Source organism: Tasmannia lanceolata, unplaced genomic scaffold (assembly GCF_043159265.1).
Source record: "Tasmannia lanceolata isolate RefF3 unplaced genomic scaffold, GAP_Taslan_0.1 ptg000006l, whole genome shotgun sequence".
NCBI classification, from domain to species: domain Eukaryota; kingdom Viridiplantae; phylum Streptophyta; class Magnoliopsida; order Canellales; family Winteraceae; genus Tasmannia; species Tasmannia lanceolata.
In genome coordinates, this window is record NW_027518683.1 from 45,188,684 (window position 1) to 45,204,549 (window position 15,866).

At 39.7% G+C, this 15,866-nt stretch overlaps 1 protein-coding gene across 2 annotated transcripts; it reads right to left on the minus strand.

The window, feature by feature from the left end:
* Window positions 1-71: 71 nt before the first annotated feature.
* Window positions 72-965, minus strand: LOC143878635 (uncharacterized). 2 transcript variants are annotated; one of them, XM_077380901.1, is made up of 2 exons: window positions 430-965; window positions 72-305 (listed from the first exon to the last, which is right to left on the minus strand). In XM_077380901.1, exons 1-2 carry the CDS (start codon window positions 928-930, stop codon window positions 297-299), a joined length of 510 nt encoding a protein of 169 aa, XP_077237016.1. In that variant the 5' UTR covers window positions 931-965; the 3' UTR covers window positions 72-296. The 2 variants fall into 2 exon arrangements, with proteins under 2 accessions (XP_077237016.1, XP_077237015.1); XM_077380900.1 differs by having other exon boundaries at window positions 418-965.
* Window positions 966-15,866: the final 14,901 nt, after the last annotated feature.

Sequence of the window (15,866 nt, forward strand, 5' to 3'; positions counted from 1 at the left end):
GTCTTGATTGTTATTATTAGTTACTTGATCAAGTTCAGAAGCAGAATCAGCAGAAGAGACAAGTACAGGAATATAAGCAAAAGAGTCTTTTATTTCATCAGAATCAATGATTACATCAGATGACTCGCCCACATCAGGCGTTACAGACTCTAAAACAGGATGAAAAAATAAGTCGACATCAGTATCGACACAACTAGAAACATGTACAGCCAAAGAATCAATGAATACGCCCTCAGACTCGGACTCAACGCCACCAAGGACAGACTCGTCACCCATTCCAGAGGTAGACCCGACCTCTACAGTACCTGCATCAAAAGAAAAGTTAGAAATGACAGACTCTGGGACGGACTCAGAAACTGACACATACTTTGAAACAACTGACTCTTTTGAAGGGACTGGAATGTACTGAGGGATTACATGGGGTATAACCTGTGACGTCCAGTTATCCAGAGGTCCCTCGGCTGGGGTGATATAGTCCTGTGGGTTAACAAAGGGTGCGTCTCTCCCAATCATAGCAATGACTGGAGCCTCGGTCTGAAACAAAGAATTCAGGAGTTCTGGCTCAAAGTTCTCAACCCAGTCTGAGTCTGATTCCTCTGTTACAACTGACTCCGCAATCTGCTTACTGTAAAATTCTGCTGGCAGCTCATCTGCAAAGAAAATCTCAAGACCCGGCAGCTTGGTCCCATTCTCATCATACCATGGCTCTGAGAAACCATAATAAGGGCAATCAGCTCCCTCTTTTCGGAATCTACCATTCATGACTTTGCTGAAAGGTCCCATTGGAAACTCTAAGCCTCTGCGGCGACATTCTGCCCATTTAAACATGTAGGCTCTCATTTCCTGCACCTCCTTGCGAGTCGGCTTGTATCCCAACCCAAACAACCCATCAGATGCTTTCAACTCGGGCCGCTCAGTCGGACCCTGCATATTCTTTCCCAAACCTGCCCCTGGGAGATACCCAAATCGGCACATCATCTTGACTACCCGAGTATTAGTGCTAGAGAGAAACATAATTTCTTCACTCATAGCTTCTTTCATGGTGATAGCCGAAACTTCCACTGAAAATCCTGTCAGACTGATATCTCTTGTGTTTTCAGTAACAAGCTCTTGACATATTTGTCCGACTTCTGGCTCAGGATCTCCCTTGACTGTGATCACCCGGTTGTTTCGAATGAATTTCAATTTTTGATGAAGTGTGGAAGGAATGACTCCAACCTTGTGCAGCCAAGGTCGACCAAGCAACAGACAAAAAGAAGTCTTGATATCCAACACCTGAAATTCAATGTCAAAGGTTTCTCCTCCAATGACAATCTCAGTAGCCAATGTTCCAATAACGTCCCTTCGGGTTCCATCATATGCCAGTATACCCTGCTCAGACGGAATGAAGTCTTCAGGCCCAAAACCCAGAGTAGTGGCAGTGCTCAAGGGACACACGTTCAACGCTGACCCATTGTCTACCAGTACTTCTCATACTTTCTTCTGGTTGCAAAGCAGGGTAATTTTGAGAGGACGCGTATGATCTCTTCCTTCAGAAGGCAAGTCCTCATCTGAAAAAGACAAGGCTTTTGAAGCCTTGGTCATGGCCACCAAACCAACCAGCTCGTCAGGAGTAATCTCAACTGATACCTGGGATGAGTTCAGCTCACGAAGCACAACCTGTCTATGTTTTGGGGATGCCATCAGTAAACCCCAGATAGAAACATTAGCTTGGGTTTTCTTAAGCTGATTCAGCAGGTTATCTTCTTCTTCATCAAGCCTCTGCTTCTGCTTCTGATTGTCAACCCCTCTTGCAACCTCAGCTGGATTATCAACTCTGAGCTCAGCTGGTTTGAAGACTCGTCCACCACGCGTGACGTGGCGGAGCTCATCACATTGATCAGTCAAGAGCAACAGATCTTCATCATCTATCTTAAGGATGTATGGGGTTTGCATCTCTTCTTCTTCATCATCACTCATCCTCAAGACATATAGAGCTTCGCTTTCTTTCTCTTCATCCTCACATTGCAGAACGTATGACTGGTTTGATGGTCCAGCCACATCAGGGTCATTCCAGGAAAAGACATATGGCTCTTCTGTTTCTGTCCACTGATCTTCCTCTTCAAATTTCCAAACATAATTTTCCTCAGATTCAATTGCGCATATGAAGGAAGCAGGATCAATAACAGACTCTTCAGCACAAATGACATTGACTGAAGGTGGAGGCGGCATTGCATGTGTTGGAAGGGGGTTTCTGGTTACATTTGGTAACTCGATTGACAGCTCCTTCCTATCAATCATATTTTGAATTTGGTGTTTCAAAGCTAAACACCTATCAGTTATATGACCTGTGTTACGATGATAATCACAGAACTGATCCTCTCTCCAGGATCTCGGCAACGGGTTGGGAGGAGGCTTAATATCAGGTAGCTTAATCTTTCTGTCTTTTAACAACTTCTTCAAAGCCATAGACAAAGAATAGGGAAGGGGATCAAAGTGGCGAGGAGGCTTCTGCTCCATCGGCGGCCTTCTCACTTCAGTGACTACCCTGGGTGGGGGCCTGACATAATTGACATTATGTACTTCCTTCGGCGCCATCACAGGTCGCTTTCCCTCTCTGACATCAGACGATACTCTAGATCTCAGGCCTTTAGCCAATGCATCTTCTATCTGAGTCCCAGTCTTAATGAGATGATTGAAATCGAGGAAATACTGAATAGCCATATGATGATAATATTGCGGCGACAGATTTTTCACTACAATTTTGATTTGCTCCTCATCTGAAAGACGATGAGTCATTTGCGCGGCTTTCCTTCTCCATCTGCGGATGAAGGAAGTAAAGGTTTCATTATGGCCTTGCTTCAAAGCCTTGAGATCTCTCTTGGTCACGTCGATTCCCTCCTCCATGGAGAACTGCTCAACGAACCTATTTGCAATATTCTCTAGAGTTCTGATCTCTTCAGACTTTAAGCTCAAAAACCACTTTTTAGCCACTCCGACCAAAGATCGGGGAAATAAGAGAGCAACCTGCTCCGGAGATAGACCATGCTGCTGTAAAAGCGGAAGAACCGAGATGGCTTCGAGGACACCCGGTCCCATCGTACTTATCCATGTCCGAAACTTTGAATCTAGGAGGCAATGTGACTCCTGGATACAACATAAAATCGGCCATGTTCAACTTCTTCGGGCCTTGAAATTTTATGTTTTCCACCTCTCGGGCCAACATATCCATTCTGTCCGCTATCGCTTTGCCCTCATTGGCTCTATCTATATTGGGATGGCAATTCTCTTCTGCATACTGCTCATCATCGAGATCGTCTTCGACATTTAAAACAGCAGGCCGGGCCATTGCAGGAGGGGGAGGAGGTAAAACAGAAGGATGCTGAGCCACATGTTCTTTAGAGGTAGATTCTCTATCATTTTTCAGACGGGCTATCTCCTCATTCATGTTATTCATTTGCTGGAGCATAACCTTCATCATCTCACTCATCTCAGCTATAGCGTTTGCAGATTCAGCCATCTGTTCAGGAGTAAATTGAACGGGCGAAGGGATTTCCTGGATATTGGAGAAAGGTAATGCAGGGGAGGTAAAAGAAATTGGTGAGGAAGAAAAACGACTCAGCCTGGAATCAGCGGACTCACGGGACCAGGTTGATTTTGAAACGAGGATTTTCTTAGGAGCAATGGCTGCTCAATCAAGAATCCTGATATGGAAATATAAACACTAGATTAAAATTTTGATAATCGAGATAAACTATTTTGATCAAACAATGACAAAAGAAACAAAAACACACTTTCATTAATAAGATTCCAAATTGTGATTACAACGGATGAAAATATTAATCTCTAATCACAACTGGATAAACAGACTGACAAAAATGGGAAATGCAGAAATCAGAATAACAAAACATGATACGGATCTTCAAGGTTCCTCAATCCGAGCCCTCCGACTTGCGGGTTCTTCCGATATTTCTCCACGTCGGAATTTGCGAGATAAGCCTAACCTCCTTTCTATATTTTTGTTTCCCCAAGCAGCCACAATGGATCGGATAAGGTCAGGAGTGAGATCTTCACAAAGAGGAGGGACTATGATTCCGGGAGGACACGGAATTCCCGTAATCTGGTGGAGAATTCGCATGGGTGCATAAAAGGAAGATTTCTCGGTACCCATGAGGTAAACAAATGAATGCGGATAAGTGCTGGTAAAAACATGGAAACATGAATGACTTACCCAGCGAAACTGACTCTCCTCTACATGTTACAACCAATTGTGCCATTCATCGATGGACTGAGGTTGATGGGCTATTGGTTTCCAGGTATGAAAATTCTTCAGGGTATATGGATTTTGGTTTTGTCGCTGAAGAATTTGAAATTTTTCACCAAGCCAGACATACAACAACTTGACACACCCACAGAAATTGTCTTTGATATTTTGGGAAGCAATAAGATCTAGTCCCAAAAAGGTCTCTGCTAACATGGTAGGAATGGGATTCCTCCCTTTGTTAATTTGGTCTACCACAGTTAACAAGGTTAACGGAGCAACACGAGGGTTTTTCCGAATGACATATCGCGCAAAGACACTAAAAATCAAAGCATTGCGTCGACAATTCTGAAAACGAGAGTTAGTAGGATCGACGTTTTCAGAAAAAAGGGTGATGAGGTTTTGAACTTGCACACATGTATCCGTTAAGCATGAAAGTGCATCAACAGTTTGATTTTTGAATAGCTTGCAAAAAATGGAATGAGAAGAATCTATGTTCGAAGATTGTATCCACAGTCCATCTGTTGGGAGTTCTAATAAAGCACACCAATCTTCGAATATAGGACAAAGTTCGAAGGATCCAAATCGAAAAACATGAAGATTAGGATCCCAGAATCTAGCGGCTGCTTGGAGAAACTTCCAATTTATATCGGATACACTCAAATGATTGAAGGTACAGATGAACCGATCAGCCATACTCCTGTTCGAAGATTCTAGCGGAAGAGCCCTAATAGTCTCGCTTATCCAGCCTTTCAACACATTATTCGCCATAATTTTAACCTAAACACAAAGAATAGAACGGGATAATTAGGGACTGGAGAATAACTTGGAATAAACAAAGAATAAGGATGAACTTAACCACTAATCACAAGAAGGATATAATTGGCGACATCAAATGTTCCATTGATGATCAAAGATGATCAGAAACTCAGGGAAGAGACCACGGTCATAAAATGACAAAAGTAGATCAATAGACCGGATCTAAATCTGAAAGGTGGACGACAAAAATGTACGATCAAGAAGATCAATAATGATAGACTATGGTCATAGAGACAGCAGACAAGCTATCGACCATATCTAAGACAGGACGAACAGTAATTTGAGTAATACAACAAAAGAATGGATAAATGAGGTTTGAATTTAAAGGATGAAAACAGGTAATATTTATCATCATTGGGTCAAGGAATAAACCATAGCTATGAGTGTGACAAGTAGAAGCCACTAGCTAGGTTTAGATCTGAGAGATGAATATACACGACTGATTGATTCAAGCTAGGAATCTCTACTAGAAAGTAGGTCCTAATCTTATAATCAAAAGATATATGGACAAAAATCTCAATGAATAGAGCAAAAGATAGGCCACGACCATGAGAAGGCAAGTAAAAGCCACTGGTCGGGTCTAGATCCGAAGAACGGACTGATATGACTAATTTGATTAGATAAGGAAGCCTCACTAATGAGTAGGCTCTAATCTAATAATCAAAATATAAATATATACATATATATACAAACCAGGGGCACCAGCCCTAAATATAGTCCCGCAGAGTCAAGACACTTGACTCAAGACAGACATGTGAGTGTACTAGGACTGCGATGTGGTCACATAAGGTGAGCTACAATAATCTAAGGATAGGACATAGCTCCTAAATCTAAGTTCCAACATGTGTAAGCAACACATGTTCGTCCTTATATGAATACAGTATATATATATATGCACATGCAGATCCTAATTGGGTTTTACTAAATCAACAAATATATCCAAGTACATAATATATGTAAAATGAAAGTAGAGCTCCGGACTCAATATCAGGTACTATGCATATGATCCATACTTTAAGTATATAACACAAGTACACCGAGTGTTATATACAGTATGCTTCATTGCTCACCGGCTGCTGTAAACACAAGTACACCGAGTGTTTACGACTGCAGCACTGGCGCATAGCTTGGTAATAGATACAACAGCACCATCTGGATAGTGATATCCCATGAGGCACGCATTATATCTATCCCGTGGAGCCAATAATAAGCAAATCAATAAAAGAAAATAAAGAACAAAATGATGTATGCTGTGCAGTGTGTGAATCCCTTGTTTTAAACACCTATCTGGTGCCCCTGGATTCTAAGCGATTAAATTCCCATTTATAATGATTTTAGCTCAAAATTCTTCAAAATTAATAACAAATGGCATTTTAACAGAGTTAGGCAATGTTCCAAGAATATCCCCAGCAGAGTCGCCAGCCTGTGGACCCCGATCCGAGAGAGGCGGCGGGGACGTGTGCCCCCACGCGAGTCAGTCTCAGGATCATCCACGTGAATGGAGAGCTCTACCAAGGAACTCTCGAAAGAAGTGCCTCTCACAGCATGAGTGGCGATATAAAAGGTGAGATACCTCTCGATTCGGGGACTAGCCCAGATTCGAGGCGTACCTTAAACAAAGAAGAGTCGCCATCCAAGGAAGTGGGCCAAGGATCCCATACTATGCTCTGTTGCAACGGATAACCAGAGATTATAAAAAGAGGGTTCGTGCCTGGTTACGAATTCGGAAGGTCTAAAGAGCACCTCATCCGCCCAAGTGTAAACACCTGGTCTCTTATGCCATTTACTTAATAATTTTGAAGAGTTTTGGGCGAAAATCATATGAAATGGGAATGAATATCTCCGAGAAGACGTCTATCTAATCATGCATGTCTCGGAGATGAAATCAAAGGCACACAAGATAAAATAAAAGAAACATGTGTCACCTAAGCATAGCTAGGTTATAAGTGACATGCCTAATGGGTGTCTAAGTTCTGGTGTGCAAACACATGCATGTCACAGCTAAATGTATAGGATCTGTACATGAAAGTAAGAAAACACAGCAAAAACATACAACACAAATCAACTCTATACCTGACTGGACAAAATGAGTCCTAACTCTAATGCGACCTGACTCGGACCAAGATGGCCGTCCATCCCAGCTGCTCTACGTATCCCAGCCTCGGGAAGAATCGGAGTCAACGTAGTTCGATGCCCTATTCCAAACTACTATGCCTAACCATCTAGAACCGCTATCCTAGACTCGATCCATTAGACTCAACTGATTTTTTAAAGCTTTTTTGTATGATTGCTTAAATTCAAGTGAATTGTAATTTTCAGGACTCTCTATATGCCCTAACTAATGCAAGTTGGTTAGCCTTACACTAATGCAGGTGGGCCCTACATCCTATATGTATCTAGGCTGTGCAACCTAATGAAAACCATGGGCTGACTATATGCTTCCTAGTCTAGCCATCGGTTCGACTAAGTGTCTAACCGATCAACTTGAGGCCTCCTAACTCTAGGGACACTCACGCGACAGGACACACCATATCAACAAATCAGGACAGACATCCAACTCTTAAAACACCCTAAATAGCTAGGACAGACTCCTAACTCTAGAGGAAGATCTTTTTGAAAAGGTTTTGAAGTTTTTTTGTATTTTTGGGAGATTTGAAATGTTTATTTTTAAAGGTTTGGCTGGACCTGGGATGTGGATCCCAAGCTGCACTACGTACCCTGTTGAAAGGGATCAAGCCAACGTAGTCCGGAACAGATTTCCTAACTACTTCTAATGACTCAAGATTTTTGAGATTTTTGGTTTTTCAGATGTTTTTGTTATTTTTAAGTGTTTTTGACTCAAGGGGGACAAATCCTATCATCATAAGGGGAGGACAGACTCTTGAAATCCCGCAAAGGTTGGACAGCATCCTATGCTTTGCGGGGGGGAATGAACAGAATAACAACTCTGCAAGGGTTGGACAGCATCCTATACCTTACAAGAGCGGATAGAAAAACACAAGATTTGATGAGAGGTTGGATAAAATCCTAACCCCTATGATGATAGGACTGAATCCTGAAAGAAAGACAGACTCTCTAGCTAAGGACAGACTCCTAGGCTAAGGACTGACTCTGAAAATAGGATTCTAAGAAGGAGGTGCTAATGAGACAAAGCCTGTCTCCTAAAAGAAAATGAGATAAAGAAGGGTGCTAGTGAGACTATCAAGCTAAGATAAAGCTCACAAGTAACAAGGAAAAAGAGACCTTGCGCATATTTAGCAAAGGTAAAACACCCAGCCGGGCCGGACAGCTACCTAGCCCTAGGGTGCAACAAATGTGCAACCCAATACCCATAAGAGTAAGGGGTATGTTGCCAAGCCGAGCAAGGAGTTCTCCCAAAACCAAAAGACGCACAAAGATGGGGTTTAGAAAGAAAAATGAGATTGGGTGAGACTCCTAAACAAAAAGATGAGCTCCAAGAGAGGTGCTGATGAGACATGGCATGTCTCCTAAGGATAGACTCACTAATGAGACAAAGCTTGTCTCTAAAGGATACAACTTTCTCTGTCTGAGACATAGCCTGTCTCCCTGAGAGGGCTCTAGAGAACTCTTTCATTGCCCTTGCAATGAATGGATTTCTAATTTCTAGGGGATACACACCATAAAGACTTGGACAAGTCTTTAAATAAATGAGAGGAGTGCTACTTGGACTAAGCGAGTCCCCTAAGGATGGGCTTAGGCTAGCGCCTTCATCGCCCTTGCAACGAGAGGGAATTCTAATATCAAAGAATTTTAACAGAAATCTATAAGACTGTGTTAGTCTATCAAAAAGAGAAGAAAAGGCTACCAGATAATCGCAAATTTTATTCTAAGAATAAATCAAGTGCTAAGCAAAGAAGAATATACAATCTAATAGCAATCATAAAATGATAAATAACATTAATTAGTCCAGACCAGCCGCTGGATAGCCTAATAAAGTAAAAACAATATCAAAACACTTCAAAACCAACCACAAACACCACCCCAATATGGGGATGAAATCAGATGATGCTAAAGTAATCATCTGATATCATAATACACATGATAATATTTCTATATCCCTCCTTGAAATCAGACAGTACTCATATCGATAATATCGAATAGAGTAGTCATCTGATCTCCTTCTTCCTATTTAAACAATTTATTTAAATAAAACCTCTAAAAAATGGGCTTAGGCTAGCGCCTTCATCGCCTTATTTCAAATCTCCTCTAATTCACATTTCATTTTTTAGCTCCTTCAAACCTTATCTTCTCTTATTCTAATAGACAGCAAGCAATGAATAATCAGTATATAACAGTTATATGTTTGTGAACAACCATTTGGGCAGCACTTTAGGTAGCAAGCAATAAACCAATCAATGGACAGTAATTATATATAACAGTGGACAGCACTTTTATACAAAGTAATGGACAACAAGCAATGAACCAATCAATGTACAAAAGTTTTATATAACAATGGACAGCACTTTTATACAAAGTAATGGACAACAAGCAGTGAACCAATCGATGTACAGCAGTTTTATATAACAATGGACAACACTTTTACACAAAGTAATGGACAACAAGCAGTGAACCAATCAATGTACAGCAGTTTTATATAACAATGGACAGCACTTTTACACAAAGCAATGGGCAACAAGCAGTGAACCAATCAGTGTACAGCAGTTTTATATAACAATGGACAGCACTTTTACACAAAGCAATGAGCAACAAGCAGTGAATCAATCAATGTACAGCAGTTTTATATAACAATGGACAGCAGATATACACACTAAATTACAGCAGTTATGTGCTTAAAATTATACAATAAGGCATTCATTGATTATTTAAAATACACAATGTATTGGAAACATTATTCAGCTTTGCGTAATACAACCAAAATAACACAAGAGCACAATGAGACAAATATTCGATAATTAGAATGTACAACATAATGGGAACAGGTTCAGCTCAATATTAGATACCCTAAAAAAAATCAAACTATCATTCTAATCATTTTAGAAAATAGAACCTATGGGACAATTCCAAATGGGCTCATCTTGACAATAACTAGTCTTACACATCTATTAAATTTTGCAAGTGAGGACATATGCCTGTTGAAGTGGACTTTGTAATGAACATTGAACCATACCTTGTAATTTACACAATAGTTCTAAAAATCAAATTTTGCTTTTAATACATTCTATGGACAAAGCGTACTGATAAGATAAAATAAAGCATGTAAGTTATAAACATCTTAATAGAAATTCATTTTAAATTGCCAACCAAAACTAAAAGATGAAACCTGGATGAAAAACAGAATTAGGAGTAAGTTTCATTCTCTGTACAAATCCTAAAATATTATATTATTGCATGTACATAGCACCTGCTAATAGTGCCCTTATTATAAAAACCTACTAGAACATTATAATACAATATAAACATCAGTGCAAACATGCCAACCTCCAATTTTATATATAATCAATTCAACATGAATCCAAAGGTGCGTGCTGTCCACTAAATACATAGCATGCTTATAACCTTTTATAAAAAAAAATTTTAAGAATAAGATAAGAAAACACGAAAATTTCTGGGGCTATGCAACACACATCCACAAACTATTCACAACAGACTTAAAAACATAAGCCACAACATCTGAGATCTTTACAAATTTTCTCCTGGAGATACTTACAGATAACAGAAAAATGATAAGAGATAAAAAATCATTACTTGATAAAAAAAAAATCAAAATCAACACCCTGTTATTTTTTTAATATGATTTCCTAAATCAAATACTCTTGAAAAATCAAAATAAGTGATATAAATCATCTGAATCATACTCAAAAGGGGATTAAATTTAATAAAAATGAAAATCATGATACACAGAACATTCGATTGCTAATATTTTATTTTTATTTTTTATTTTTTAAAAAAATATGAATAAGAATTCTAAATTGTTAAAGAAACTCACTTGATTTGCTTCTGATTCGAGCACAAAATTACAGAAATTGAATTTTGACTTTGATTTTCGTAAATCTTATTTGATCTAAAAAATTGATCTGATTCAATTAGAGCAAATTAATTATAAGAATAATAAAATACCTGTAAAAGTAGAACGATTTTTTTTCTTATCTGCTGAAAAGCAACAACACCTTATCTACAAATGCTTTGATCTTTGTTGAAGCTAAAAGCTTGGATCTGAAGTGAGATTTGTCTTCCTCCTTTATAAATCGGAGCTTCTGGATAAGCAGATCGGAGCTAGGCCGAAAAAAAAAAGAAAAAAAGAATTCCGATCGGAAAATGACCGGAACTTTGCCGGATCTACCGGAGAAGATGATCGGAAAACACAGAGATCTATATTTTCTTTACAGATTTGAGGTTTTGTATGAACAGATCTACAGATTTGAGAGACAGATAAGATCTAATGGTAGATGAGATGGAATTCAATCAAGGAAGTGTAGCCGGAGAAGAAGACATTCATCAAAGCTCAAATCTGCTGTCTAATGGAGATCTGCCGGAGAAGGAGGTGCCGGAGAAAAGAAATTTCCGATCGAAAAAAAAAAAAAAACTAATAAGCTAAGGTTCCGAACGAGAAATCAAAACCTACTTGAAGCTGAGATGGAGAAAATGTTCAGAAGTTGCAAATTCTGCCAGAGCTCCGGTGGATCTCGCCGGTGGGAGCTTGATCGGAGAAGAAGGAATCGATCGGAAAAGAAAAAAAATAAAAAGGGTTTGGGGATTTTGGGAATTTCTCTCTCTCTCTCTCTCTCTCTAATTTTCAAAAGATCTCATTAAAATGAGGCTTAAGCTGATATTTATAGGGAATTTGGGATAATGATATTGGCACTACCATTTGATATCTGCACAAATGTGCGACTCTAATACACTAATTCACCCCCCACGCTTGATAACTGCACAAACTCTGCTTGTCTTTTTCGAATTTTCTTGGTGGATTTTTCTGAAATTTTGCCGAGACAATTCTGAGATCCTAAGGTTTCTGAAAATGTATTCATGGATATTTGGGGTCTTTGTATAACTTGAATTTCTCCTAAAATACAAGGTTTTTAGGGAAAAATGAAAAATCTAGTGGGCCACCCCCTATTTACACTACACACACCCTCTCAGCCTGCTTGCTGGGCAAACGAGCTCCGATCTCGATGAAATTTTGCAAAAGGGGGGAAAGAAGACCTTCATCTAGCCTAGGGTGAAGTTTGGGACCCTAATGCTGAGATTTGGTTGGGTTTTTGCTTAAACATGGGAGGCTCAAGGTACGGTCAAAATGGGGTGTCTACAGATGCCCCTCTTTGGCAGAGCGTGCTTGTTGCGCGAATGTCAAAGCTGAACTGACAAACCATTTTGGCCGACCCGAAAAAAGAGCAAATCAAATTTTGATTTTTGGCTTTGAAAACAATATTTACAAAGATAACACAGTGAAATAGCCTTTCACCGGACTCTGACTCTGCAAACACTGGTGAGATAGCCTCTCTCCAACTCGTAACTCAACAATGGATATATGGATGAGATAACCTCTCTTACAAACTTTAAAGGATTGATTTGATTGTGAATGATCTTGAAATTTGAAAAATAAAAAAGAATCTGGATGCCATGTGAAAATGGTTTTGAATGCCGTGTGAAAACGGACTTTGAATGCCATGGCGAAAACATTTTTTTAAATCTTTCAAATGGTGAAAGAAATGAACAAACTCCAAATCGCGGAGCCATTGGCGAAAACAGCTTTTAAAAATTTTCAAACGGTGAAAGAAATGACCAAACTCCAAATCGCGGAGCCATTGGCGAAAACAGCTTTTAAAATCTTTCAAATGGTGAAAGAAATGACCAAACTCCAAATCGCGGAGCCATTGGCGAAAACAGCTTTTAAAATCTTTCAAATGGTGAAATAAATGACCAAACTCCAAATCACGGAGCCATTGGCGAAAACATTTTTTAAAATCTTTCAAATGGTGAAAGAAATGACCAAACTCCAAATCGCGGAGCCATTGGCGAAAACAGCTTTTAAAATCTTTCAAATGGTGAAATAAATGACCAAACTCCAAATCACGGAGCCATTGGCGAAAACATTTTTTTTTTTTTAAATCTTTCAAATGGTGAAAGAAAAGACCAAACTCCAAATCACAGAGCCAAAGGCAGAAATATTTTTTTTAAATGAAAGGAAAGAAATGACCAAATTTTAATCGATTTCACAAGGTGAATAAGTCATTCTTCGCCAAGAATGATTGAAAATGCATGATCTTTGCTGAAGATAAAACTCAAGAAACTTGAAGAAAAATTCATGTATCGACCCTTTTAGAATAAGTGAAAAGCATTTTGCTGAGGGTTTGACAATTGCAGGAGCAAATTTTAGACTCCGCTAGGGATAAGATTTTCTGAAAACTGGACTTCAAAAGAGAACAATTTGATTGAAGAGACTGACTCAAAGATTGTGCTCAAGCTTCTCTGGTTTTCATTTGCTGAGAATAGTTATCCCAGTTATCATCACGTTTGATATCTTTTATGACGTAAGTCATAAAAGATGCCCCTAGTATGAAATACTTCCATGACAGATTCGTAGGAGAGCAAAACACACGGAAATGGTCAAAAATTTTCATTTCATTGAATATCTGAGGTTACAAAGCTTTCAGGTTTACAACAGACTGTATCTGCCCGACAATTGCCTTTCAATTCTGACGATCTCTGCCATTTCATATGGGCTTGAAAGCCTGCCATATGGATTTGAGAATCAATCATCTTCTGAACTTCACTCTGTTGCGCATCACCCTTGAGGGGATACAAATTCATCATTTTTTTCTCATCACCCCAGCCTTGGGAGGAATACTAACCACACAGGACTCTGGAATTTGACCTTGACTCGACATAGAAAAAGACTTGGACAACCAGCAAATGAGGACTTCGATGGGCACAATGACTTAAACTCTAAGAGAGACTGAATCTGCTTCTTAGTCTGATAAGTATTTTTTTTTAAAAAAGGTACAGTCTACCACTCTTAGAATCTTTTGAAAACCGTATTTAAAGATGTTTCATTCCTTTTTCCGGTATTTCCATCATGGTTATTATTCCCTTGGATTGCTTAGTCTTAACCCCCTTAGCCTTGAGAGTGTTAGAAGAATTTCTGCCGGTGCTTACTCAGACTTTGGAGTAGTGTCACCGAAGAAATGAAAGTCTTGCTGGCTTTCAGAGGTTTTGTCCTTTATGAAGTCACTGCCATGACCAAATCGCCTTTTCAGGTTTTCGATTTGGCGGACCGCATGCCTTAATTTTTGCCTGGACTGTCTGCCCTTGCAGATTTTCCATCCACCAGGTTCAGCACCCTAATTTTTGCCTAAGCCGCCCTTTCAGGTTTTCAGCTTAACGGGCGAATGACCCTAACTTTTGCCTAAACTGCCCTTGCGGGTTTTCAGTCTAGCGGGTCTTAGACTCCATCATTTTTATTTTCTTTCTGTTTCTCTACAAACCTGGGCTTAAGTACACCAGAAGGACTTTTAGGTAGGCTTGGGTTCAAACAGGTTAACATTTGGTAAGTTTTCATGTATTTGACCGAATCTGGCCCTCCAGACTGCCTACGTATCCCCAAAGAAATGGGAATCAGGTCCGCGTAGTTCGCCTATTTGGGTTTCAAAAATTGTTTATTTTGTTCTTTCTTTCCTTCTTTTTTTTTTTTAAGGAATTGAAAGGTTTGAAGGATTTGACCGAACCCGAATTAATCAGGCTACCTACGTACCCTGTAGAGAGGGATCAGGTCATGACGTAGTTCAGGCTATTATCTTTTATGACGCAATTCATAAAAGATGCCCCTGGTTTGAGTTTATCAAAGAATGAAAGTTTTTTTTTTATTTAGGCCCAAAGTGTTTGCAAATGGTTTTTGACTTTGAGGTTGTTGGCTTTTGAGCTCTGATCGATCAAAGACGGCCTCCTGGTGTATCTAAGCATAGTACTTTTTTAGTTGGTCCAGGTTTGTAGGTTCTGTTAATTTTTCTCCATTTTCATTAAGGAGTCTTACGGCTTTTCCAGGCAGGACTTCATCAACAATGTAAGGACCAGACCAATTTGGCCTGAACTTTCCTCTGGGATCAAACACGGGTGTTCGGTAAGACTTTAAGACGAGATCTCCTGGTTTCAGGTCTCTGACCTTGACTTTCTTGTTAAAGGCTCTTTCAATTCTTCTCTGATACCCTTGGATGTGATACAAGGCTCTCAGCCTCTTTTCATCAATCATCTGCAATTCCTGATGTCTGGCTTTGGCCCACTCAGACTCTGGCAGATTCGCTTCCATCATAACTCTTAGAGACGGGATTCTCACTTCAACAGGGAGGACTGCTTCCATTCCATACACCAGAGAGTACGGAGTTACACCTGTAGAAGATCTGATCGATGTCCTGTAAGCCCACAAAGCAAAAGGAAGCTTGTTCGACCAGTCCTTATAAGTCTCGGTCATCTTACTGATTATGACCTTGATATTCTTATTCGCTGCTTCTACAGCCCCGTTGGTCTGCGGTCTGTAAGGAGATGATTTATGATGCTTGATTTTAAACTCTTCGCACAGGTGGACTACCTCTTTCTTGAAGTGAGATCCATTATTAGAAATCAGCTCATTAGGTACTCCATATCTGCAAATGATATTCGCACGAATGAACTTCGCAACTGTATTGGAAGTTATGGAAGCATATGAAGCAGCTTCTATCCATTTTGTGAAATAATCAATGGCCACCAAGATGTATTCATGTCCACTTGACGATTTAGGATAGACTTTTCCGATGATATCAATTCCCCATACTGAAAATGGCCATGGTGAGGT